A 27,475-nucleotide genomic window follows, 5' to 3' on the forward strand; every position below is an offset into this window, starting at 1 on the left:
AATAATTGGAAAAAAAAAAGTACAAAAAATGAAGTTAATCCTTTAAATGTTTTCGACTTTTTAAACTTGACTTACAAGCTCCATATGCCGCCTAGAAAAACTTTTTAATATGTTTAAAACGTGTGCTAAATTTTGTTATGATCGGTCGGATAGGTTTTGCATAATAATTTTGCAATCCAGCCTACTGGAAAAAAATTGCAAATTTTCAAATTTATAGTAGGCCCTAAATAAGGCCCTCAGATAGTTGCAAATTTTTTTACACTTAAAGGAAGGCTCAAACTTTCAAACGCTTTTTGTAAAATTCAAATCGGTTCACTAGGAGAGCCTAGAAAATTTTTTAAAGTTTTAAACATTTTTTATATATATTAGGCTTATGAACAAATTGAATAACTTTATGAGCTTTAAACATATCCTTCCAAAAAAAGAAAAAGACTTTAAAAAAAATTATTGAAGATGGAGTCAAAATAAAGTTTATTTATGAAAAAAAAATTTTTTTTCGTTCGCCTTTGTTTTAACAATTTAAATTATTTATTAACAATTTATAAATACATATTTGTTTACTAAAAGTAACAATTTACTTCAATGTATAAATGGCAAGCTCAAAAAAAAATGCATGAAGAAAAAATGCAATTACTTGTTTAACATACAATTGTTTATTGCAAATTTCCCAATTTGCAATTAAAAATGGTATTTGAAAATATGATATTTAAAATCCTTGTCATCCGAGACAGCGATTCAAAAAAAAAGCAAAATTGGTTAACAAGAAGCCGAGATAATGCAATTTTTAGCGCGCGCTATGATTTTGAACTCGCCGATTCACATTTCGAGTGAATGTCCCCCACCACCACCTCTCATGCATTCCGAGCGACATTTTACGCGAAAACGGTTTTTTATTTGTCTTTTTTATGGATGTTGTCATGAAGCGCATTACGTAAAACTTTTGATATGAAAAGTACTTGACAGGACGAGGGTATTTGTTTAAAAACGAGCCCTATATCACTTATGGTTACACGGCAAATGTATGCCAACTTTGACCTTCAATATCTCGGCAATCAATAAGCCGAATGTGTGTTTTTTTTAAAGAAGCGTCTTTTAATGATCTTTAAGTGTATAAATTTTGAAATTGAAATGTTTAAAGCTCGTAAAGTTATTCAATTTGTTTATAAGCCTAATATATATAAAAAAATGTTTAAAACTTTTAAAAAATTTTTAGGCTCTCCTAGTGAACCGATTTGAATTTTACAAAAAGCGTTTGAAAGTTTGAGTCTTCCTTTAAGTTTAAAAAAATTTGCAACTATCTGAGGGCCTTATTTAGGGCCTACTATAAATTTGAAAATTTGCGATTTTTTTTCCAGTAGGCTGGATTGCAAAATTATTATGCAAAACCTATCCAACCAATCTTAACAAAACTTAGCACACGTTTTAAACATATTAAATGGTTTTTCTAGGCGGAATATGGAGCTTGTATGTCAAGTTTAAAAAGTCGAAAACATTTAAAGGATTAACTTCATTTTTTTGTACTTTTTTTCCAATTATTGCTATTTTTTCAACAATAAACATTAAATTTTCAATTTCTAGCTAACGAAATATTGTGTAAAATTGAATAACCAAACTTTTAACTTCGTATAATTTTTTCTCTAGGATCAATATTTTCCAAATTATAAACGAAAATAGGAGTAAAAAAATGAGAAATTTTCAATTGTTTTCAGATTTTGTTAAATAAAAAATTTAGCACAGGGTTTGCGACTGGCGCATATCGTGATTATCGATATTGGGCACATCCTGAAGGGATTCCAGCAAAAAAATAGCTTCCTATGGAAAATGTCCAATCCAAAACAGATCCCGCCTAGACTATCACTAAAATAGATAAACGCAACAGTCGATGTGGATATTGATTTATATCGAATACTGTACCAGACCTTTCCAGGAAGACTAAACTGATATATGTAGCATCTAGGTAATGCGTATATTTGTGTCATCGTTTCATTAAAAATGCAAAATCGTTTAGCCTTTCTAGTTCTCATTTTTTAAAATAATTATTTTAATAATGTCTTGTTCAAACCGATAAATTTACTATAATATATCTATAACCAAAGGAAATAGCAGTTAGATATATATTATCGTTATCGCCAAAATGTATTTCAGTTTAGTTTGCTACGAGATGTTTTGATATGACATGGTGAGGAATAAAAATTAGAGTAAAAATTTTGTTAGAAAATGTATTCGTGTTACAGGTAAGAAGCAATTTAAATAATGCTTTAAATTATTCATTTATTACTATAATTTTAAATATTTTCTTTAATGTTATGAAGTTGCCCCCAGTGGCACGTGCATCTGATACCAATAAATGTAAATGTGGTTGAAGTTATAGATATAGTTTGGGATTTGGACAGATTTAAACAATATTTAACGACATCTACAACATCTACCTTAAGTCCTGAAGTAATTGTACAAAAAGAAACAGTAGATTCTACACTTTAAAATATTACGATTTAAGCCAAATTGCTTTAATAAAATGTCGATATTAAGAAAGATACAGGGTGTTAAAGTGCAAAATTAAAATTTTATTTTTCGCTATAACTTTCATGTTTGTAAACTTTTTTGTATACAAATTTACAACTGGGTACTTTTAAATGTGAGAAATTATAATTTGATGCACACTTTGATGTAACTGATAGAGGGCGCCACTTATGCCACATATGTGGTATAAATTTGCACTTCACTTTTTTGCTCTTTAAGTTACCTGTATTTGGGATAAAAAATATTAAAGATACATTATTTTAACAAAAAAAGGTATACTTGTTAATAACTTCAAAACTCTACAGCTTTCGATGTAATCGCATTTTAAAAATCAGCTGCATAATTCTGATCTAAGGCAATTACTCCAAACAACGAAGAAAAAATAGACAAAAACATTAATACTTTTGAATTTTGGTATAAAATACCTTAACTAAAGTTAATAGTTAACGAAATATTAAATAAAATAAATATATCAGCAGGATAATTTTTTTTTTATTTAAAGAAACAAAGTCGCATCCACCCAAAGGTTATTAGCGACATTCCTGTAACATTTGTAATAATATTAAATTAACATTTGTAACAATCAATCATTGTAACAATTAATTACAATTTGTGAACAATTGAACATTTGTAACAATTAATTAAGTTAAATTTTGTGTAACATATTTATGGATTTTAAGTAACCTAATAAATTGTTCGGAACTAAACTTTTGTTGAGGAGTGCTTTCAGGTTATTTAGCAAATTGTAAGACTGTCTTTGATTTACATATTTAGGACAGTCTATCAAGAAGTGCTTTATACTGTCTACTGTATTGCAGGTTTCGCATTTTGGAGGTTCACTATTTGAGAAGAGATAGGCATGAGTATACCTACAGTGTCCAAGTCGTAGACGTGTAATAATAGTTTGGCATCTTCTACTTCAGTCTGTGGACTTCCATGAAAAAATATCACTTTTGATGGTTCTGAGTTTCGAACTAGAGTCATTCCACTCCCGATTCCACGCACTTAACACCTTATTTTTGAAATAAACTTTTAGATCGCCTGCGATACTCCGACACTCTGTTTCTGATACGTCACTGGTGATAGCGTTACGCGCATTAGTATCTGCTTCTTCATTCCCTTCTATGCCTATATGAGATGGTATCCATAGGAAGTGGACTCTTCTGAAATTTTCTTGAGCTTTCATTAATTCGGCCCTGATAATTTTCTCAATGGGGTGTTTAGGGTATACATTTTGCATAGCTTTGACTGCGCTGAGAGAGTCAGAAAGGACTAGACAACAAGGGATGTTTTTAAGATTTACTTGCTTGATGGCTTTGAGCAAACCAAATAGTTCTGCAGTATAGATGCTGGAATTTAGAGGAAGTTTAAATTGAAAAGTTTCATTTGGTGTTACCACTGCTACTTCAACGCCAAGTTCACCTTTGGATGCATGAGAACAGTCGGCGGCATGTGTAGTTTGAGTGAACCGGCAAATTGGTTAGAAAAAGTGATTTATACTCAATGTAATGTGTCAGTTCTGATAAGAGTAATCACTGTTTTTTTATTTGTATGCCGTCTCTCATCTGAGATATTTGTAAAAAGGCGTTGACAACAACTTTGAAGGATAACTACATGTTTCCATTTTGCTCAGCAGCTTCCATCCTCGTTTTGTTTGTCCATGGTTCATCCCAGGCATTTTCGCAGTTTGGAGATGAATTTGTTCGTATGACAGTGGATCTAACTCCAGTTCCACCCCCAGAAATTTTTGTAAGTTCAGTTCCAACCTCAGAAATTTAAAGTAAAAATAACATTTAGTGAAACCCAGGTAACTTTTTTTTGAACTTTTAAAGTAAAAATAGATATTTTTTCATTAATAATTGCTTTCATACAAATTGTAATAATTAAAATTGTAGATTTTAGGGCGTGGCCTAGTTTGCTGTCATATTAATTGTTCCTAGTTTTAAGATTTAGTATTGACATATGACAGTTATGTTAGTTTGGTAAATATCTAATCATATTTGAGACTTTGTTTTTGTTTTTTAAAAAAGGTTAACCTCTATGCATAGTTTCATTTAAAACGATATTTTTTTATTTGTAATAATTTTTTTTCCTAAAAAAAAAATTCCTAAAAAAATTGCAGAATTTGTAAAATTGCCTAATGTTTAATGCCTTAAAGTAACACGGAGGTTGAAAGTCTAGAATATCGCTGAAGGGTATATAGAGCAATCTCTTGCAAAAAAGCGAAAAATTTCGGACCAAATTATGGGAGTCACTGAAGTTAAAGAAGTAGATTGTAATCAGCCAAATACGAGTTCTTTCGGGTGTTATCAAGTGTATAATAAAAGTTATAGTGAAAATATCATGAACACTACGTTGGTTCCAGCTCACACTTATAGCGCTATTCAAATAACCACTGCTCAAAATTGCACATTTATCATTAATATAAATAATTGCCCAACTACAAATTACACATATTTAGGTTGCAATTATGAAAGTACAGTTATACTGTACCTACTTGTCAGTTTTAGTTCTCTAATAAATTTTGTTAGGTGGTTGAATAAATAAATTATTTAAAAATGAAAAAATGTCTTGGTATTTAAGGGAGGTGGAAAAATCATATGAATAACATGGCAGTCTTTTCCTCCGCAACTTCATTCTCGGGAGGAAAAGTAGCACTTTGCTCCCTTGTTATACAAATAGCTATTATATCCGATATGCATTTAAAAATAACATTCTAGGTTTGCTTATTAACATAATATGTACAAGTAGAATGCAAATAACCTAAATGAATGTGAAGTAAAGTAGTGAACTGCAATATTTAAATATTATGATAATAAGACTTGTTAGTTTTTGTATTAGTCAGTATAAACTATTTTCACTTTTCTATTTTCATTTTTTAAGAAAATCTACTATTACGAAGGTACGTTACTTTCATTTAGTATAATTTTTTTAGTTTTTCGTCTTACTTCTATTCTTATTTGCCACATTGATAAATTTAACTTTGATTTAAACTATGTGAATGACCAGTGATTATTACATTATGAGTTCTTCTTGCGTTTAGCTTTTCCTTTGGAGTTTACTGGTTCACTAGTTTATTGTACAAATATTTTTGAAGAGAAGCTTAAATACTGACGTTGTATTACATTTTTCCCTATAGTAACATGCTGAAGCGAGAGTCACGGATCTAGCGCCACGAAAAGGAGTAACGGGTAGCGTCACGAAATAGCGGTTCTTCACATCGATTCTGAGCAATAATATTTATTCTAAGCGGGTTTGAATTAACTGCATGAAAAATAACTAACGAAATAGAGACATTACATGAGAAGTAATTAAAAGTTAATAGTTACAATTAAAAGAATATCTGCCAATAAAAGATTCGATTCGTAACAATATTATTTTAATATTAATTTAATATTTCTTCTGAATTTGACAGCTCTGTCAGAAGTAAACAATGCATGCTTGTTAATACGTTTAGTAAAGTCGTCAGAGATTTGACCCCTAAAAATAATACGAACAAGCTAAATTTTGTCGAGAATATTAATTTTAGGACCCCACAAAAAAATGCAAAATAGTTTACTACTTAAACCCTCGGGCTTTCCCCTAAAATCTCTCTCTTAAGAGGGTAAAAACGCAAAAAAATCGTTTTACCTAGAATCTCTACGTAGTAAAAAATGTTCCAAATAAAAAATGTAGCTGATATAACTTTTAACAAAAATGTTTATTAGCACTTTTCATCAAAATGCGTTTTAAATGTGAAGAATACCTACAGCTTTTGTATGCAATGTTTGTATTATGCCGCAAATGAAGTAGTTTTCTATAAATCTGTTCAATAAATAAACTTTGCGCGATTTTTGCCATTTTTTACGATTCTTGTGAGATCGATAAAATTTATTATTTTCATTGAACGGTCGTAGTGAAATTGTCATTGTTGGAGACCAGTCTTTAAAACTTATATCATGAAAATACAATTTTGATTTTTGGCAACAAATACCAGGTATTTGAAATATGATTAAAAACGCAGAATTTAAACTTTTACATTATAAACGATTGCACGTCACGGCAAGAGCAGAAGAAAAGTACTTTTGAAAAACATACTAGTGTAAATGAAAAGAGCAGTTTCAAACGTTTTAGATTGTTTCTAATGTGAAAGTTTAAATTCAGCGTTTTTTAAGCATATTTCAAATGCCTCACATTTGTTGCTAAAACTCAAAACTAAAATTTCATGCTATAGGTTTTGAAGATTAAGATTTAGTTATGGAAACTCCATAATGGACCTAATTGATATTCTGTATGGAGCAATAAGCGAGTCGAGCAAATCAACGCCTCCCATACTCTTATTGTATAAGAGGATAGATGATGGACAATCAATTTCAATATATTGCTTAGATATACGAGCCCACCTCTTCTTTTTGCCGCATGGATAATTAATCTATCGATTCCCGTGATTATTTTGAGCAAAATAATCTCCACAACCCTGAGAAAGGGTGGCAACCTCCCCTAGTACAGAAGCACACATCGGCGTTATGTAACTTTTGTTATTGAAAAACTTTCCCATTTAATTTCAAGTTAACCGGTTCACTCCGAAAAAATTGGGAGTTGAATAGATCGAGTGGCTGGAATATATATCAACCGTTTGACTTGTTTCTTTCCAAAATCGCTGGGAAATTTAGAATATTTCAATATAATTTTATTTGCATTAAGTTAAACAAATAATAAGTTTATAGAAATTTGATTACGTAAATTTTTTACAAAAAATATTTGGTATTCAAAAAAGTATTTAGACCAAGCAGAATAAATATATGCCCATAAATATGTATTATTACCTCGTGAGCTTCTTATCAATACGAATTTATATTATACTTTTTAATTGTTTAAAGTCAACGAAATAACGAAACTAAATGTGTTTACGAAACGTCTTTTATTGCTATTGTTATACCGTAGTGATATTTTATCAATACTGCAAGCTATAAACCGCATAACACTTTTTTATTTGTGTTTGTCAGATTATCTTAATAGCAAATAGAGATAATATAATTACACCGGGTCCTGGTATCAAATTAAGGTAGTGTTAGATCTTAATAAATTATCTTTTGTCATACGTGTGTTCCTGCATTATTTTGAATATGAAATAAAACAAAACTAAGGTAATATATTCATTAAACAAATATATCATAGCAGTAATCTTTTTAAATTCAGTTGTTTTTTAGAATTGCATTAATAATTATAGAATCGTATTTTTTGTTACAAATATTTATTAATATTTATTAGTCTCATCATCTTCCTTATTATTATGGTTATATTTATTTTTATATTTTAGTACATTTTTTAGTCTCTCTATGTAATGTGAATAACGCCAAATGTTTTAACTATCTTCTTCTTATAGTGCCATGCACCTATAGTGCGTTGGCGCATTATCTTAAGGCCAGACGTCTGTCTTTTGCGGCATGCAAAAGATCGCCAGTGTTATTTATGCCTGTCCAGTTCTTTATGTTCCGTAGCCACGACATTTGTTTGCGACCTACTCCTCTCTTGCCTTCAATCTTTCCCTGAATGACTAGTTGAGAGTTTTTTTTTCCTCTCAGAATATGGCCGAGGTATCCAATTTTTCGTACCTTGATCAAATTGAGTAGTTTTCTCTCAGTATTTGCCTTTCTTAAGACTTTCTCGTTTCTCACCCTATCTGTCCATGGTATGCGGAACATTCTTCACAACGTCCACATTTCGAAGGCCTCCAACTTATTAATGGAAGGTACTCTTAACGTCCATGTTTCCATGCCGTATAACAATATGGACCATACATAGCATTTAGCCATACATAACGGAGATTGAACGAAAGATTGCGGTTGAATAGTAGCGGTTTAAATTTGATAAAAGCTTGTCTTGCTTATTCGGTACGGCATTTTATTTCTTGTTGAGGATCCCATTGGTTATTTATCATCATTCCCAAGTATCTAAATGTTTTCACTTGACCGATTGGGGCATTATTTACTTGCAGTTGTATTCTTAAAAGTGCGTTTTTCCTTATTGCCATGCATTTAATTTTTCCAGCATTTATCTTCAAGCCATATATTTTTTCTACGGTGCTTATTTTATTTAACATCAAGTGCATATCATGTTCGTTGTCTGTTATTATCGCGGTGTTGTCGGCGTAACGAATGTTATTTATCGGGAACCCGTTTACCTTTATTCCACACTCAGAGCCTTCCAGTGCCTCTGCAAAAATGTTCTCCACATAGAGATTGAAGAGCATAGGAGACAAAATACACCCCTGTCGCATCTTTCTTAAAATTTCAAATTTTTCTGTATTGGTTAATTTGTTTAGTCGCACTTGTGCTTTTTAATTCCAATAGAGTTTCTGGATAACTCTTATATCTTTCTCGTCAATGTTAGCGTTGTGTAGCATTTTTATCATTGCGTCATGTTTTATGGTGTCAAATGCTTTTTCATAATCGAGGAATGTTATGACTATATCCTTTCGTTGATCCATGTAGTTTTGTACAAGCGTATTCAAGCAGAAAGCTGCTTCACGTGTACCCAGTCCGCTCTTGAAACCAAATTGTGTCTCACCGCTTAGATCTTCCAAAAATTTTTTCTAAAAAAATTGCCGATATGTTAATATCTAAGTCCACTTCTTCAGCAACAAAATTTTTTTGGATTTGTTTTTTAGTGGCGATATTGTAAATAAAGTTCACAATTATAAAGTCTTCAACTTTGACTTGTATTTTTTCAAGCAGTTTTGCCAGTGGCATGTTCGGTTTCGGCTTTCATATTCTCTTGTACATCTTTAATAATAATAATACATCTTTCTTGAATCCTCATCTGATCTCTGTTGGATGTCATTTTTTCGCGATTTTATCCGAAAATAGATTAAAAGAGACCTGTATAGTTGGAGCACACGTACATATCAGGTACCAATCACCTAAAGCAATAAATAAATAAATAGCAATATTTATTATCGTTGATTTGTGCAGAATTAAATTTAGAAAGGGCGACATGGAATTTTACGTCAGCTGGGCACGGTAAAAGTGCAGTCGATGGAATCGGCGGCACAATAAAAAATATGTGCGACAATCACGTTGCGAATGGCAACAATATTTTATTTGCCCAGGATATTTTTAATTTAATTGAAAAAAATTCTTGCCCCGTGAGAGCATGAAAATCCACCAGGTCATGTGGTCTAAAAATAAGAAAAAGGAGCTTTCACCCGCTATTTGTCCTGCTCACTCTGCATTAATAACACTACTCATTGCTCTCACTACTATCTAAATAAGGTTAGCTTTAATCAAAGTACGCCAACTACATCTCACGACATAGAGATTGAAAACGAAGTTGTAGCTACAAACTTTCATTCGACAACTGAGTTTTCCAAAGGCGATTGGATCGTAGTAATTTATGATCAATGGTACGCAGGGGTAGTTGAAGAGGTAAATAACGAACATCTTGTAACAAAATTTCTCTCAACTACAAAAAATGGATTTTGTTTTTTGAATCGACCAGAGCATACACAAAACGTTTTATCAACTCAAGTTTTATGTAAAATAGAATCGCCAGAACTAACTAAATTTAGAAATAAAATAATGTACAATATCAGTGAAAATCAGAAAAAAATGATTTAAAATAATGTAAAAAATAATATAATTATATGCTGACTTTGGTATAATTTATATAATTAATATAATTTCTTTTTGAATCTAAAACAGTATTAAAATTTTGTTTATTTCATATTATTCGAGCTTTAATATTTATTGTTTCTGTTAAACACAAGATTATTTAATATTATATGCCAAGTTCTTTTTTATAGTGTTTAATTAATGAAGAATAAATATATTTATACCATTGTTAAATAGTATCTATCAATAATAAAAAATTTAGAATATTTTTGATGTATTGTATTCTATGTATTTATTTTTTTTTACTTGACTAACTTTTATCTCGTTCTAATACTCATACTAACAAAAAAAAAGTTTGTTATATAAAAAAAAGAAGAAAAAAAATTGAATCGTATTTTCTTACTTCAAACACAATAAATTAATATGTGAAGGTTTTCAGCTATATTACAATTTACTATCTATAATTTGATGACGGATCAGGCTACATACTGAGGATCAAGTCACCAGCTTCCGATAGGTAGATGAACCTCACTTACGGAAGTCATTTTAACTTTATTTTTCGGTAAAATCGCGAAAAAATGAAAAAAACGTCGATTTTAAGGACTGAATAACCGTTTGCCACGCTTTGAGCTGGTGTTTCTTGGTTCTTCAAAGGGTCAGAATTTATTCTGGGGATCAAGACGAAGCGATTGGTACCTGATATGTACGTGTGCTCCAAGTATAGAAGTCTCTTTCACTCGTTTTTCGAGGCAGATCGCTAGAAGAATGAAATAGCTTTAGCGAACAAATCGGTTTTTTGTTGGAAAAAACTTAAATTTGCCTTTTTTTTGAGGCTCGCACCTGAAAACATGTTTTTTGGTATCAACCTACAGAAAAAAATTGTTACTGCGAGGTACTGGCAGCAAATTGCAATATCATCATATTTGGCTCCAGTTAAAGGTGGGTACACATATGCTCCGAATACCGTCTCGAACCCCGTCGCGTACAGCGACGCGATCAACAGAAGTTCGCGACGTTGTACAGGGGACATTGAAATAAGTAACGAACCGAACACCGCTTCGTACTTTGTACCAAACATTTTAGCGTTCCAGTAGTAATTGAGTTGAATTTGCATGTGCAAGATGCAAGATTTTCTCTCCGTAATCCAGATAGAAGATTGGTCATTTTTTTTACACTCATCCACTGTAATTTGCATTTTAGAAGCAATCTCTTCCCATGCATCGTTTTTTTTTTATTTTATTTTAGTATCTTGGATTATTTGTATCCTATAATATCTTTTTCCCGATAATTTTCGATTAAGAGTAAACTATTCTCTTCCGTCCATTCCATCTTGATGCACTAACTTTAAAAACACCTGTAACCTTCAAAATAACAGACTGACTATTTTAAATGACTGGAGATTCGATAAAAGATTCGCAAGCTAGTCCAAACATGAATTCGCGGTGTACATTGTCGCGCTCAAATTTCTTTTGATGCGACTCCGTCCAGACTTGAGAACGCGACGGGGTTCGAGACGGCATTCGGAGCATATGTGTACCCACCTTAAGGTGCGAATTTTTGTAGAATTCCTCATATAATATTATAATATAAACTGCTTAAATTGCTTAAACTATTTTTTGCAATCAATTTCTATTGGCAACATCCACTTTTATTATAAGAGGGCTATTTTAAGTAAGGTTATGAATTTAAACTTTAAGAACTTACATAATATTATATAAATATATGAATTTTTGTTCTAAAAATATTTTTTTAATACAGTAAAACCTCCCTTAACCGAAACCTTTTTAACCGAAACATCGTTTAACCGAAACGGCTGACAGTTTCAATAATTTCGTCAATAAAAAGTAAATGTTTGTCGCAAAACGTAAACAATTCCGTTAATTTCACTCACCAATTGATGTCTGTGTGTGTTGGGAAATCACAAAAACCAAGAGCTCTAAAAGATATTTCCGAAAAGGCATTTTAAGGTATAGAAGCCAAAAAAGTTCATGGATGTCAACCACTTTATTTTTAGAATGGTTTGAAAATGAATTCGTCTCAAGTGTAAAATCCTTTTTAAAATCAAAAAACCTTCTCATCAAAGCATTGTTGCTTGTTGACAATGCGCCCTCACCTTCAAAATCTACAAAATGGTGACAATTGTCAGATTTTTGCCACCGAATGTCACAAGCTTAATCCAGCCGTTAGACCAGGGAGTCATAGAGACATTCAAGAGACATTATAGAGAAGCATTCTTAAGACATCTGTTATTACAGGAGACGAATTAATCCAAAAGTGTTCCCGAAATTCTCAAATCTTTAACAATAAAACATTTTTATTGGTGAGCTGAGTCGTGGGCCAAGATCAAATTTTCAACTTTGGAAAAATGCTGGAACAAACTTTTTGATAAGATTTTGATTGACGATCCTGAAGAAGAAAATGGTAAGAAAACGACAGAAGAAATTAAACCTTTCATTAAAAATTTGCCGGGATATGACGAAATTAACTAAGAAGAGATACGTGACTGGTTAGCAGCTGATGACTCAGAACGAGAATTCATCGACCAGGACATCATTGATATGGTTCTTTATCAAGACAACCTGAGCATATCAGGTGCCGAAGATGACGACCCAAGAGGCAACAGGCAGCACAAGACCGTCGACAAGATTTTCAATGCTTTAGACGAAAGAATTTTATACAGTAGGCCTAATTAGTTTTTGTTGTTATTACATAAAGTTTTGTCCTTTTCAGATTGCTTTACGTTTCGTCGAACAATCGAATGAGGCAAACTCATGACGTTCTGCAAATTAACGATGGAGGGAGAGAGAAACATCGTTGTCAAACGAAAACGCAAAAAAAATAGCAGATTTCTTTAAAAAAGCATGTTAAATTTGTTCATTTTCCTTAATTTTATTACTTTATTTTGGATTTACTTATTAGAAAACATTACGAAATCAACTCATAGTATTTTTTAATACCAATACTTTGATCAAGAATATTATAAAAAACAATGTTATTTTTAACCGAAATTCTTGTTATCCGAAACGGCCTCCCCCCCAATTATTTCGGTTAACGGAGGTTTTACTGTACATACTAAAAAACTCATGTGTTTAAATTTCATTAAGAGTATTAGAAAAAATTGTTTAAAAATAACAATTTAATACTGTTTATAAATAATATTTATTTAACATAATTATATTTTAAATAATTAAATAAATAAATAAAAACAATAAAAAGCGACTTAAGAAAAGTTTTGTACATCACACAGTTATTGGCTGCTTTGTTTTTGATAATTTTCCAATGAAAATACGATAAATGTTATTATTATAACGTTGTACCCCAGTTTTAAAAAGAAACAGCAAATTTAGTCCAGTAGAATCCGAGAAATTAGGAATCTTTCTAATTTTATATTTGATCATCTGTTATTTGTCATTGTCAAAACGATAAAAGTAATTTGAATTAATTTAAACATGATTTGTTTCTGGAGCATTTAATTTAAATACAGGTAAACTTTTATTATTGCATTTTCTTTGTCACAAAATAAAATATTTGTATATTTTTGCTTATGTTCTTTTAGGGCGACTATTTATAGTTGCAATTAAAGGTATTTGTACAATGTGTTTGAATAATGCTCTACACTTAGCAGAGTCATCATCATCATCATCATTCAATCTTCGATTTTCCACTGCTGGACATAGATCTCCCTCAAAATTTTCCATCTATTTCGATCTTGTGCCTCTTGCATATTGTGTTGCAGACACAATGTGCAGCAGAGTCATATTGTGTCGTATTTGTAACTTCTTTAAACACCTTTTAAATTCTTTTTCAACTCTTTATCATCGGTCTTTAAAAATACCATCATATTCAATTATGACAGTAAAATTATCATGTCAGTAATCTCATTGTAAATCATGGAAAAAAACTCATCCTACTATTCTGACACAGTGAGTATTCTCTGTTAGACTTAGTTTACTCTCAATCTCGGTATAAAATGCTAATCTTTTGTGAACATATTATTTTAAAATTTACAAAGCAGTTTGTTTTATTTAGTATGGTGAGTGCAGCATCTTTAATTTTTTTCTTTTGCCACCTGTTTGCTTCAGGACTATAGACGAATCCTTTCATTGAATTCTGTTTTTAGTATCCCATGCGTATTTACAAAAAATTCTCTGCCAAATTCCCCATTTTTGAGATACGATTAATGTCAACTTATTCTAACATTTAATGTTGTTTTGAAGCTATTTTCTGGTGGGATCTTAATAAAATTTACATTTACTATTTTTACAAGGAATAAACTACATTTTTAGTTTAAAATAATATGTTTCCACTTCGAAGCCTAGGCATACTTCGTTCTTTCATCTACCATTTCATCAATTTAATTATGAATACTTCAAGCCTCTTACTCATATGGTGAGACTATACAGTGTGGATATTAAGTCTTACCCCCCCTAGTGAACTCCGTTATTTAAGACAAAGACGAAAAACGCTCGGACCCGTCAATTTTTACTTTAATAGAGGTATTTTATAACATAAAAAAAATTGTCACCCCTTTCATCCCCTTCACTTGACAGCTACCCCCTCAGATTTTTTAAATGGCAATGGGGGTCGTGCGATAGTTCGTTGTAAAGGGTTTGAAAAGAAGAATTCTAAAATCTATCACACTTTACTTTAAATTTAAGGATCTGTTTGTTAATAACGATTTATTGTTTGGAGATACACTTTGCGATACAACAATACAAAAGTAGGTACACTGGTTTTGCTTTAATATGGGACATTCGGTATAACAAAATTTATTTAATTTTTATTCTTGAACGTTTATGCCGAATTATTTTTTTGCAGAATAAATACTTTTGTGCCCGTTTTCACGCTACGTCTTATTGTACGTTTTGTTGGATAGGACAAATGAGGAGGTGTCAATCAAAATCAATCATGTCCACCTTAAGAAGTTTTAGGGAAATCGCAAAAAACGTATTAGTAAATAACCTTACATGAAAAATCGGATAAATTAGCATATATCATTTTATTTATTGAAATTAACTGACTCTTAGTAAATACACTTGAGTGCAAAAAAATCGACTCAAAATTATTTTGTGAAAGTAAATCTCCTGTTTCAATTTAAAAGGTGTTAATTTAATAATATTTATTGTACAAGTATTATCCTCATTATTGAGTTTGAAAAAAGTTTTGGTTTTTGGTAAATCGGGTGACGTATTACAAAGAAATAATGCAACACGTAGAGAGGGGGTCAGAATTTGATTCATTGAAATCGACACACACCGACTTAAAACGTTTGTTCAACATCGTAGGCATCAATTTCCATAGCGATGCACTAAAACATGAGTCAATTAAGTTCGCAACTGCGTAACGAATGGATACCACATCTGTCAAAGCAGCTCAAGCAGTAGCATTATTGAGAGAAGACCTGAGCCAAAGGGCCGTAACAAATCGACTAAATTTAAGCCAATCTGCTGGGTCCCAAGTATATCGTCGGTACCAAGATACTGGTGAATATGTCCGCCGACAAGTAGGAGACCGTAAACGAACAACAACGGAGAGAGATCATCAATTTCTTGTATCTAAATCTCTGAGAAATCGACATTTGACTGGTGCTAATCTCAAAGAAGAGCTTAGAGAGGTCCGAGGTGTGGTTACTAGCGTTTGGATAGTTAGAAGGAGACTTAAAGCAGACAACCTGACTCCAAAAAGGGCAGCTACGAGTCCCAAGCTAACTGCAGCCCAGAAGTAAAGGCGACTAGAATTTGCTCGTGAACATTTGGATTGGGACGACTATCAATGGAGTCAGGTATTATTCTCCGACGAAAGTAGGATCTGCCTACATGGCAACGAAAAGAGGCGTCGAGTCTATAGAAGGCCAGGAGAACGATTTGCTCAATGTTGTATACGAGAAATTGTGTCATATGAAGGCCGTTCTTGTATATTTTGAGCAGGCATTTCCATGGATGGGAAAACCGAGTTGCTTTTCGTGCCTGGTGGAGGTTTAACGACGGATCGTTACATCAGAGATATTTTGGAGGAAATGTGGTTCCATACGTAATATTTATTGGTGATGCTTTATTTTATTGCTTGATAATGCACGATGTCATACCGCACGAGTCACCACCACCTATCTGACTGAGATCGGTATACCTACAATAAATTGGCCTGCGTTGAGCCCGGACATAAATCCGATAGAGTATGTTTGGGATGAGCTTAAACGAAGGGTCCGAAACAGAAATCATGCACCAAGGAGCATAATGGAATTGAGGGTTGCGCTTAATGATGAATGGGAAGCAATGCCTCAAGAATTTATTAGAAAATTCATCCGATCCATGCGAAATCGACTGGAAAGTGTAATTTGTAATAGGGGTGGTAATATCAGATATTAAAAAATAAAAAAAATTCATTTCGTAATTGATAATTTTTCTGTTCCTTATGTCTTTCTTGGGATAGTTCCAATGATGAATATTTGAGAAACTCTGTTCGTATAGCATATTGTTTTTATAATGCGTCTTCCAAATAATGAAATAGCGGTTTTTGTAAGTTCAATAATAAAGTTACTGTTTACACATTACATCTTGTTATTTTCATACTTCTTACATTAAAACAGAAGGTGTAATCTCAAATATCGCTTTTGAGTCGATTGTTTTGCACTCAAGTGTATTTCAAATCTGAAGGTGTAAATAAACCTGTAAATACATTTTAAAAAAAGGACATGTTCTTATTTGATTGGACTTCATGGACGTTGATAGAAGGGGTTGATAAAAAAACTCTTAGACTACTTAAAATATCTATTGTATTGTTACAAAAAATATCTTGAAAAATGGCTAACATTTACCAACGACACTTTCCAAAAAATATAAATGTTTAAATGTGTAGTCCAATGTTAGGTTCTAGACAATCACAGGATTCGTTCACTTCGTCAGCATAAATTTCGTCGTCCTGGACTTCCACTATTATGGTCTTATACCAAGATAAAAAGTCATGTTTCTGCCAGTCATCACCATACATTTTCACAAGTAACGTCTCCACGTCCTTCTTCTTAGCTGCTTTCACTATATTGCTCAGTGGAAGTGACTCTACAGGAGTTGAGAACGACCTTGCAGAATGCCAGTCTTTTTTTTGAGGCTTGTTGTAGGTTTCAAAATCACTTTCAAACCTAAAATTCTGTGCCGATTTCACTTTGATAACAGTAAGTTCTTGTCCATTGCGGTTGACAGCTTCCTCTTTCCTCACAAAAATCCTCTTATTTTCAGATATCATTTCAATGTTTTTAAATCGTGTAGCCAAACTTTTAGCATCAATCAATCCCCAATCCTCTCCAAGTTTCTGTACTTCTCCAACAGAACCATATACATTGTAGTACTCTTCCTTTGTTACAATGGTAGGCTGCTTCCTGAGTAACTTTTCAACCCTTCCGAACACCCGATCAGCGGGGAGGAAGCTATGCCCGCGAACAGGGTATGTTAGAACAATCTCCTCTAAAGCATTTTGCACTGATCCTAAGTAATACACTAATGTGTGAACAACGGCATTGTTTTTGTTTTGACCGGCACACCCATCACAGAACAGATTCAGTCTTGTTACATTTGAAAAATTAGCGGAGTTCAAGAAATTTATAAGTGCAGATGAAACTTCGGTCGTACCCCTTCCTGCAAGTTCTTCAGTCCATACGTAAAATATGGATTTTGTGCGTTTGATGCTACAATGCAAAAAGAGTAAAAACTTAATTGTCTTTTGTAGAACGCGTCTTGAATAGGAGTTTTGGGAAGTGCTTGAATTTGCTGGAGATCAAAACAGAAAGTAACCTCATTTTCTTTGTTTTCCTTTAAGGGCCCATAAAAAGAATTAGCTCTTAATCTGTGTATTCTTTTCTCCATCATAAATTGGTTGACCACTACCAAGTCTTTCACAGCTTTAGCCTTCTTAATTTTCAGCTGAAGATCTATTTTATTGCATGTACTGCAAACGTCAAAATCCGATATTTAATTCATTGAAAACTCTCCTAAACATAGATTTCTTAACTTTAAGATTATCAAGTACAGAATCATTGTATATTAGCCACAACTTCTTAATGTTTAAGTCTGCACCAAGATAAATCCTTTTCGATTTTTTTCGATTATAGTGGCTTTCTTTTCCTCTTAAATTTCTCAAAAAAAGGCGGACTGATTCCTTGTTCGCAGCAGATTTGTGACTCTTCCTATCGCCACCCCTCTGATCCTTAACAGCCTTTCCCTCTTTCACCTTTTTAGAAATATTAGTCAATCTTGTTCCCTTCACCATGGTAATATGCATGAAAAGTTTCCTACACACAGGTATAACTTTACCGGTTGATGAAAGTATAGAATATTGTACACTAAAACTTTTAGCCTTTGATTTTTCAGAGGTAGGCCTAGGCCTTCGCCGCTTTATGTTACGTTGATTTATCCAACTGGCAATGGTGTTATCTTGCGTGTTTTTGTCAGGTATTTTGTAGAGGATATTTCGAACAAAAATAGCATCTATAGGCCTAACTAATGCACATTTCATACCTTTGTTCATGTGTTTACATGGAACAAACACACGACATCCCACTGGAGTACTGTATCGCTTAAGCTTGGCTCTAGTTTTTTTATCCACAGTCTTTTTATTTTTACGAGATCCTTCATTGGCATCGCCCACTCTCACTAAGTTTTCTTCATCCATGGAAAATTTCAATTTTATTTAATAAAAACTACTATAATAATATTAAAATTAAACCACAGTGCAATACAAACTCAATACTCGCTATCGACATAACCTAGAGGGAAAACACAGACAATGTGTTGGCATGGTCTAATCGAACCCGAAAACACCATAGAATAGGATTCACTCTTTATATTATGAAACAGCTGCTAACTCATTTTTTGATTTTTATGGACATAATTGATTTTGATTGACACCTCCTCAAATCCTATACAATAAAACGTGGTATGTAAACAGCAAAACGTACGTCTTGTCGAATCGAAATGAAATCCAAGGTCAGATCGTAGAAATGATGGGAGAAGCATAGTTTTGCGAGAACTGATAGGATAAAACGTTACGTGAAAATACATGTTCAGACAAGTCGTCCGATCTTGACTTATTTGACGACTAGTTCCACTGCAGTTCGTTTCATTTTTCCCAAAAAAAGCCTAATAATGTCAGATTTGCGGCAATGCACCCACGATTTTCTCTGGGAATTTATTGAATTGTATTAAAGGTTTTAAGTGGTTATATTTTAAAACCAAGTAGATTGCATTACAGGTTTCAGGAATTATTTGGCTTAACGCTGGTTTGGATATGATGATTGTGAACTCCAAGTCCTTGACGCTGCGTCCTGTTGTAAGATATCTGAGAGTTGCTGTGAGTCTTTCATGGGGTGTAATGGCTTTACTCATGAGGTGTCTTATTTCAATATGTATGGTGTTACCAACTCTAGCAATTGACAATAGGCTGAGGTGTCCATTCGCAAATAATTGCGCCACTCATCTGGTTCGCCTCTTTTAGTAACGAGACGTGGGAATACTGGCTTATTTTTAGAAGCCCACTCTCTTGACCATCTTGTTTTTTCCCTCTTCATCCCCTTTTTCCTCAGTCGTAGTATCTTTATACTTGAAAAAATAAAAGAAAGCAGCCGTGTTTCCTCCATAATAAAAAAACACTAAACAAACTTCACACAACTCAAGACTCTAAATTAGAAATGAGGTAGAAAACGGAAGGAATAACGTAGTGTGTATACACTAGACAAAACGTACATTTTGTCGTACGTTTTATATGACCCACAAAACGTACAATAAGACGTAGTGTGAAAACGGGCCTTTATGGCCCGTTTTCACGCTAGTCTTATTCTAATGTTTTTCATTAGAAAAAACAGTGTACCAGTGAAGCTAATTAGAATAAATGCAACATACTATATTTAACAAACTAACATAACCACCCACTATGTATTCAAAATATCCAAAGTATCGCCCTCGATAAAACTAATGCCTTTAGGATTTATCGTACATTTGACGATATTTTTAACGACTTTCGTAATACTTATGGATACACTTTAATGTTTAAATACGCCTACATACTCCCATTGTATTACTCTAGGTGATAAATCCATTATTATTAGCGGTTTTAGGCCAGGTAGGTCAACAATTGACAAGATTTTTGTGCTACGTTAAATCTTAGAAAAAACCAATTAATTTAAAATTAATACGTTCCATCCCTTTGTGGACTTAAGTCAGCGTAAGATAACATCCCAAGATGTAAATTATTATTCTATGTAATAATCCATTATTCCTAGCGATTTTAGGCCAGGTAGGTCAACAATTGACCAGATTTTTGTGGTACGTCAAAGCTTAGACTGTAATATAAAACGCTGCTTGGGAATCTACTCCTATAAGTAACAAGGGTAATCCTAAAGACGACAATGTGCCATTACATATTAAACAAATCCTAACCGAAAAAAGAAGAGCGCATGCGAAATGGCAAAGGTCCCGAAATACACTCGATAAGACACATCTAAATAGACTAACACAGCGCTAAATCAAGCTCATAATGACACCTTCAATTTTTATATTAACAATCTCTCTCCAGATGGCCACTCTATATGAAGAGCAACTAAAGAGTTCAAGAAACCGACACTACCAATTTCTCCAATAAGAAAACCTGATAGAAGTTGGGTGCAGATTGACAATGAAAAAGCTAATCTATTTTCAGAATATTTAGAAAATATATTTACTCCAAATTTAGGTCAAAACATAAATGATGACGTAGTTAGCCAATATCTAAATGCACTCTGCCAAATATCACCTCCAATAAACGCATTCTCCCCATTCGAGGTTCGCAGAATAATAATGATTACCAACTCTCACAAAGTCCCAGGATATGATTTATTCGATGGGAGAATCCTAAAAGATCTACCCAGGAAAGCAGTTCTCATGCTTACTATTATATACAATAGAATGCTGCATTTAGGCCATTTTCCAATTCAGTGGAAATATACTCATATTATAATGATTGTAAAGCCAGGTAAATTGCCTACAGAACCTTCTTCTTATGATCCGATAAGCTTGATACTGTTGATGTCCAAGATATTTGAAAGACTCATATCCGAACATTAGTTTGGTTTCGGTCAAAAACATTCAACAATCCAACAGTAAATAAAATCCAGAAAAGTTTGGAAGAAAAGACTATGTGTGCCTCAGTATTTCTCGATATTCAGCAAGCTTTTGATAAAATCTGGCACTACGGTTTGCTATATAAAGTAAAAATTTTACCGCCTAGCGATATCGACCTTATCCTAAAGTCCTATATTAACGAACGTTCATTCCAAGTAAAAATCAATAATGATTTCTCAACCTATCACTTAATCCATTCTGGAGTTTCTCAGGGAAGTGTCCTCGGTCTCTTCCTATACCTAATCTTTACTGGTGACATACCTATTACAGATGAAGTTACAGTGACGACTTTTGCCGATGATACAGCCGTTCTAGTTTCAAACAAAGACCCAGACATAGCATCTGAAAAGGTGCCAAATTACTTGCATACATTAGAGAATTGGTTGACAAAATGGAAAATTAAAGTCAATAACGAAAAATCAGCATAAATCACATTTACAACAAGAAGTCGTACTTGTCCACAAGTTAGTCCAAACAATGCCCTCATTCCTGGAGCTCACCTGAAAGCAACATATTAACGCCTAAAAAACTCAGCTCAATATATAATTAAAACAAATGAATTGGTTACTTGGCAGAAAGTCACGACTGTCATTGGAGAACAAAATACTGCTTTAAGCTTCTACTGCTAAGCCTTCAAACATAAAAATTTTGCAGACCTTTAAATCAAAAACACTGTGTATAATAGCTAACGCCCCTAAGTATGTGACCAATTCAACCATCCAAAATGACCCAGGAGTACCAACCGTAAAAGATGTCATATCACTTCAAGCCAACAAGGCCAAAATTCTTGGTTACATAGGTAAAAATGGAGAACTGTCGCTGGAGGGTACCCAAATCAAGTCAATATTGTCATCACATTTACTAATTACTGAATGTACTGTTTATGAGTAGATTGTAAATATGCATTAAAAAAAAACGTCAAATCTTATAAAAAACTAATTAATACATGAAACATTGATAAGTTTCATCTCTTTGCAGATTTTAACTCCCATAGCGTCCCAAGATGCAAATTATATGAAGCCATGAATAAACTTAAAATTCCCCATAAATCGTTAACACTTGTAAAAACAACTATGAGTAAAGTTATCTGCAGAGTGTAAATACACGGCGATCTATCAAAAGAATTTGAAACATATTGGTTACAGCAGGGTGATACGCTGGCGTGTCTTCTCTTTAATATAGAATTAGAAAATACTATAAGATGCCGAGTTACACATGACGGTAACAATATTAATAAGTTAACGGAGATTATGGCTTACGCTGGCGATTAGGATTTGATCGAACGCACCATACAAGGACTTAAAAGTCATAACAATGTTATCCAATTAATAACAACATTGAATAAAGTTTAAATTTTTAAAATAATTCCCGTTTTAAAATAATTTCATATAAATACAATAACTATTTTTCAACATATTATTAATTAATATAATAATTGAATTTACTATGAAATGATATTTATTTATATTTTATTATAAATATATGGTCTGAATTTGACAGGTGTGTCATAAGTAAACAACATTGCTATGTTTTGTTATTACATTAACAGATGGCGTTAGGAGTAAACACAATAATTTATTGCATTTATTTAATATATAAAAAATAAATAAACAATAAAAATACTTTATTTATTTTAAATTTTAAAAATATTTTTTAATAAAGCTTGTTATATTTAAACATCTTATTTAGTTTATATAATAATCAAATTTTCTGTCAAATGATTTTATTTATATTTTTATAGTTTTATATAAATCTAAATACAATGTTGGATTTTTGCAATTATTAGTTCGACCATTGTATATAGTAAATACTAGTAAGTAAACCATGTTCATATTTTATATAGTCACAGCGGAAGAGTCCATTTATGTACTCAACGAGGTATCGCCGTTAGGTACACAAATTGTCAACAAATGTCAAAACTGACTTGATTTTTAAAATGTTTCATAATTTTTGTAGATTAAACGTAAAAAAGATCTTACAAACAAATACGAAAAAAATAAATGAAGAAAGGTTAAAAATACACCTACACTACAAAAAGTACCGGTGAATAGAAATTTGATTAAAAATATTATGAAATTGTAAAGAGAATAGAAAAACAGCAATTTTGCCGATTAATATAAAGCTTCGCGCTAGTCTACACTACCGCTTAATGACGCCTTTTTTAAAATATACTTATAAAAGTTACTGCTTTCTGAATCAAATAGAATTTAAAATACGTGAATTAAAACTTAATAAATTATTTTGAATCCTTACATTATGCAGTGTACAACTGGATTCTTACACCTTTTAAATGTAATGTTAAAAATGCAATAGTTTGTTTTTTTGATTTGGCTTATTGCACCAAGAACAGAAGACAATAGTAATGGATTTCATATAAATCGAAGATAGATCTATGCGATCATAAATGAGGCTTGTTTAGCAACAGCAGTAAGCGAGCGGCGAGCGGTGATTGTTAATAATTTCTATAGTTGGGCGAATAAAATACTTTATTTACAACAGATTATTAGAAATCAAATAGACTATATGCTTGTTAACAAAAGATATCGAAATAGTTTCAACAGTATTAAAACCTACCCAGGCGCTGATATTCAATCTGACCACAATCCTTTAGTGGGCGTGTATAGAACTAAGTTAAAGAAAATACGCGGAAAAACTATAAAAAAACATGACATGAGAAAACTGAAATGTAGCGAAGTAAAAGAAATAGTCAGCAAAACATTAAATAGAAAATTTAAAGAAATCGATAATACAACGGAAAGCACAGAAGATAAGATAGAATCCCTTATGAAAACAATAGACGACATTAAAGACAATTTTATGAAGAACGAAGAAGATAAGAATAAGACATGGATGACGACAGAGATTCTGCAACTAATGGAAGAAAGAAGGAGAAACAAGAACGATAACTCCATGTATAAAACATTACAGCGAGAGATACAGAGAAAGATCAGAGAAGCCAAACAGAAAGAACTGGAGAAAAAATGCCAAGAAATCGAAATTCTCCAAAGTAAATACGATGACTTCAACGTACATAAGAAGGTAAGATAAATTACAGGTAAATGTAAAAACAGAAGAATAAGTAAACTTGTTAATGACAATGGAGAGATAATCGTGGACAAAGAGAGTATCAATGATACCTGGAAAAATTACATAAGAAATTTATTTTTTGATGAGAGAGAGAACCAGCCCCCAATACCTACGGAAACAGGACCGCCTATACTAGTGGCAGAAATAAGAGCAGCCATAATATCACTAAAAGAAGGTAGAGCTCCAGGACCAGACGGAGTACAATCTGAATTTTTTAAACTTCTTGATGATGAATCTTTAAGAGTACTATGTAAAATCTTCAATAATATCTATGACACAGGCAATATCCCAAAAGATTGGCTACTTTCAGAATTTATTACCTTACCAAAGAAACAGGGAGCAAAAAAGTGCGGAGAATATAGGCTAATAAGTCTAATGAGCCATACATTAAAACTTTTTCTTAAAATTATACATCGTAGAATATACAAGCTATGCGAAGAGAGAATACAAGACACACAGTTTGGATTCATGAAAGGCGTAGGTACAAGAGATGCACTGTTTAGTCTACAAGTATTATTTCAAAGATGCAGAGATATGACTTGCGATATTTACACCTGCTTTGTGGACTACCAAAAAGCATTTGATACAGTTCAACACCATAAAATGATGGATATTCTAACAAAAGCCCAAATGGATGATAAAGATCGGCGTATAATACAAAATTTATACTGGAACCAATCAGCCACAATAAGAACGAATTTTGGAGGTGAACCAACGGAAATGATCCAGATTTTACGAGGCGTTAGACAAGGTTTTATACTTTCACCTATATTATTTAATCTATATTCAGAGGAAATATTTAGTGAAGCCTTGGAAAAATGCGAACATGGAATACTTCTAAATGGAGAACACCTAAACAACATCCGTTATGCAGACGACACCGTTATTTTTGCAGACAGTTTGAACAGTTTACAGCAACTAATAAACAAAGTAAATGAAGTAAGTGAAAGATTTGGACTTCAAGTAAATATAACAAAAACTAAATTTATGATCATCAGCAAAAATAAAGTTAGAGACGCTCAACTACTTATCAATAATACACCAGTGGACCGAGTAAAACAGTATAACTATCTTGGAACAACAGTAAATGAACAATGGGATCACTCACAGGAAATAAAATGTAGAATAGAGAAGGCTAGGAGTGCATTCAATAACATGGCCAAACTCTTTAAAAGCCACAATCTTAATCTGGAGATAAAAGTAAGGCTCCTACGATGTTATATCTTCTCAATATTGTATTACGGAGTTGAATCCTGGACACTAACTGAAGCAATGGAGAAAAAACTTGAAGCCTTCGAGATGTGGCTGTACAGGCGAATTCTAAGGATATCATGGACAGACAAGATAACCAACGAGACCGTATTACGAAGAGTGGGCAAAGAAAGAGAGGTGATGTATACCATTAAAAGGAGAAAGTTGGAATATCTCGGACATATAATGAGAAACAGCACTAAATACAGATTACTGAAGGTAATCCTACAGGGTAAAGTATTCGGAAAGCGAGGAATTGGGAGAAGGAGAATATCATGGTTGAAGAACCTGAGGAAATGGTTCTCCACAACAACAACGAATCTATTTAAAGCATCAGTCAATAAAATAATTATAGCCAGAATGATTGCGAATATTCGGAACGAATAGGCACTGAAAGAAAGAACAACAGTGTTCCGGGTTGAACAGCGTCGATTATTATTGCTCCGAGCTTTCTAGATTCTCTTTGGAGTTGGCGCGGTGGTTGGCGCGAACATTTGTGACAGTATGATTATGATTGGCATGTGGAGCGGACGATAGTTTCTTTATGAGAGATCTCCATGTCGAAGGTAACCGTATGCCGTCATCTCTTTTATTTAGACAATTTGGACTTTTTCCAATTTCTATGGCTTCTCGGATATTACAGAAGCGGTTTGTAGCTATAGCTATCTATTACCAGAAAATTTATTAAATACTATTAAATTAAGAAATATTCGTAAGTTACCTTACTTCTTTTACATACTCCCTAAATAAACTATAAGTGAAATTAATTAATATTCTTTAATTTACTCTGTAGGTACGTAGATACCGTAATATTCGTAGTACTAAAGGTTTTCTCCTATATCTAATTTTTTGACTTGTAGAGATAAGGTGGATTATGTATGATATCACTTAATTTATAGTTACTATCATCTTATCCTAATCAATTTTGAAATTATTGTTGCAGGTGAAAGCTATGAGTATATGGTGACATTTTACCGTTTCGTATGAAAGATGAGAGTTTTGGAGGTAAGTACAAATATGTAGATAGATTAATAATATATATATATATATATATATATATATATATATATATATATATATAAATAAAAATGTCTAATATAATATCTAAATACGAAATAATTAATAATTTATGCGTTATTTTATGGACGCACTGTATATACACACACACACACACACATATATATATATATATATATGTGTGTGTGTGTGTGTGTGTGTGTGTGTGTGTGTGTGTGTGTATGTGTGTGTGTGTGTGTGTGTGTGTGTGTGTGTGTGTGTGTGTGTGTGTGTGAGTGAGTATTTGCTTAGCGATGAATCAATTTATGTAACAGCTAGTTGACATTTTTTCTCAGGTAAATATCAACTTTTAATTTTCCTTTTAGAGAGATACCCTTAGCTAAATTAATAAGTATCTGTAAATAATTCAATTATTTACATACTTTATCTAAACGAGATAACAAATCAGTCGGAGCTAAATGTTTTGACTATTAACGCCCGAGTATTAATTTGCAACGGTACCGTGAAAAAAGTTTTAATGGCACATCAAAGTAAAAAAAAAACCTAAATAATGGTTAAATTCTTGCGGGTGAGTACTTCAAAGACTTGATTGTTAACATTCAAAACTCACATTCTACCTGTCATTATTTGCATATTTTATCGAGAAACATATCGTTTCTTAAATTGTCAAAAATTATTCACAAGTAGAACAGGGAAGTAATGATTTTTCCACGACACTCGTTGATATAGGTAACAAACAATTGCTTTTATAAATTCGGTGATAACAATATGTAATAAACAAAATATTTATACAAAACTTAAAAAATTTCACGTCATTTTTTACTTATAAACAATAGAAGATCGCTATTTGATTTTAAATTACTA

General features: G+C 32.5%; 1 protein-coding gene across 4 annotated transcripts in view; it reads left to right on the top strand.

The window, feature by feature from the left end:
• Positions 1-2,144: 2,144 nt before the first annotated feature.
• Positions 2,145-27,475, top strand: part of LOC140435082 (glycoprotein-N-acetylgalactosamine 3-beta-galactosyltransferase 1-like) — a 51,302-nt gene continuing 25,971 nt past the window's right edge. The window contains exons 1-2 of one of the 4 annotated variants that reach the window (XM_072523780.1): positions 2,145-2,234; positions 26,538-26,599. In XM_072523780.1, coding sequence (XP_072379881.1) covers positions 26,585-26,599 — 15 coding nt within the window. In that variant the 5' untranslated portion in view covers positions 2,145-2,234; positions 26,538-26,584. Of the gene's footprint in view, positions 2,235-7,515; positions 7,647-26,537; positions 26,600-27,025; positions 27,180-27,475 lie in introns of those variants that run through there. The other 3 variants (XM_072523782.1, XM_072523783.1, XM_072523779.1) reach the window with 3 other exon arrangements.

Source organism: Diabrotica undecimpunctata, chromosome 2, assembly GCF_040954645.1.
Source record: "Diabrotica undecimpunctata isolate CICGRU chromosome 2, icDiaUnde3, whole genome shotgun sequence".
NCBI classification, from domain to species: domain Eukaryota; kingdom Metazoa; phylum Arthropoda; class Insecta; order Coleoptera; family Chrysomelidae; genus Diabrotica; species Diabrotica undecimpunctata.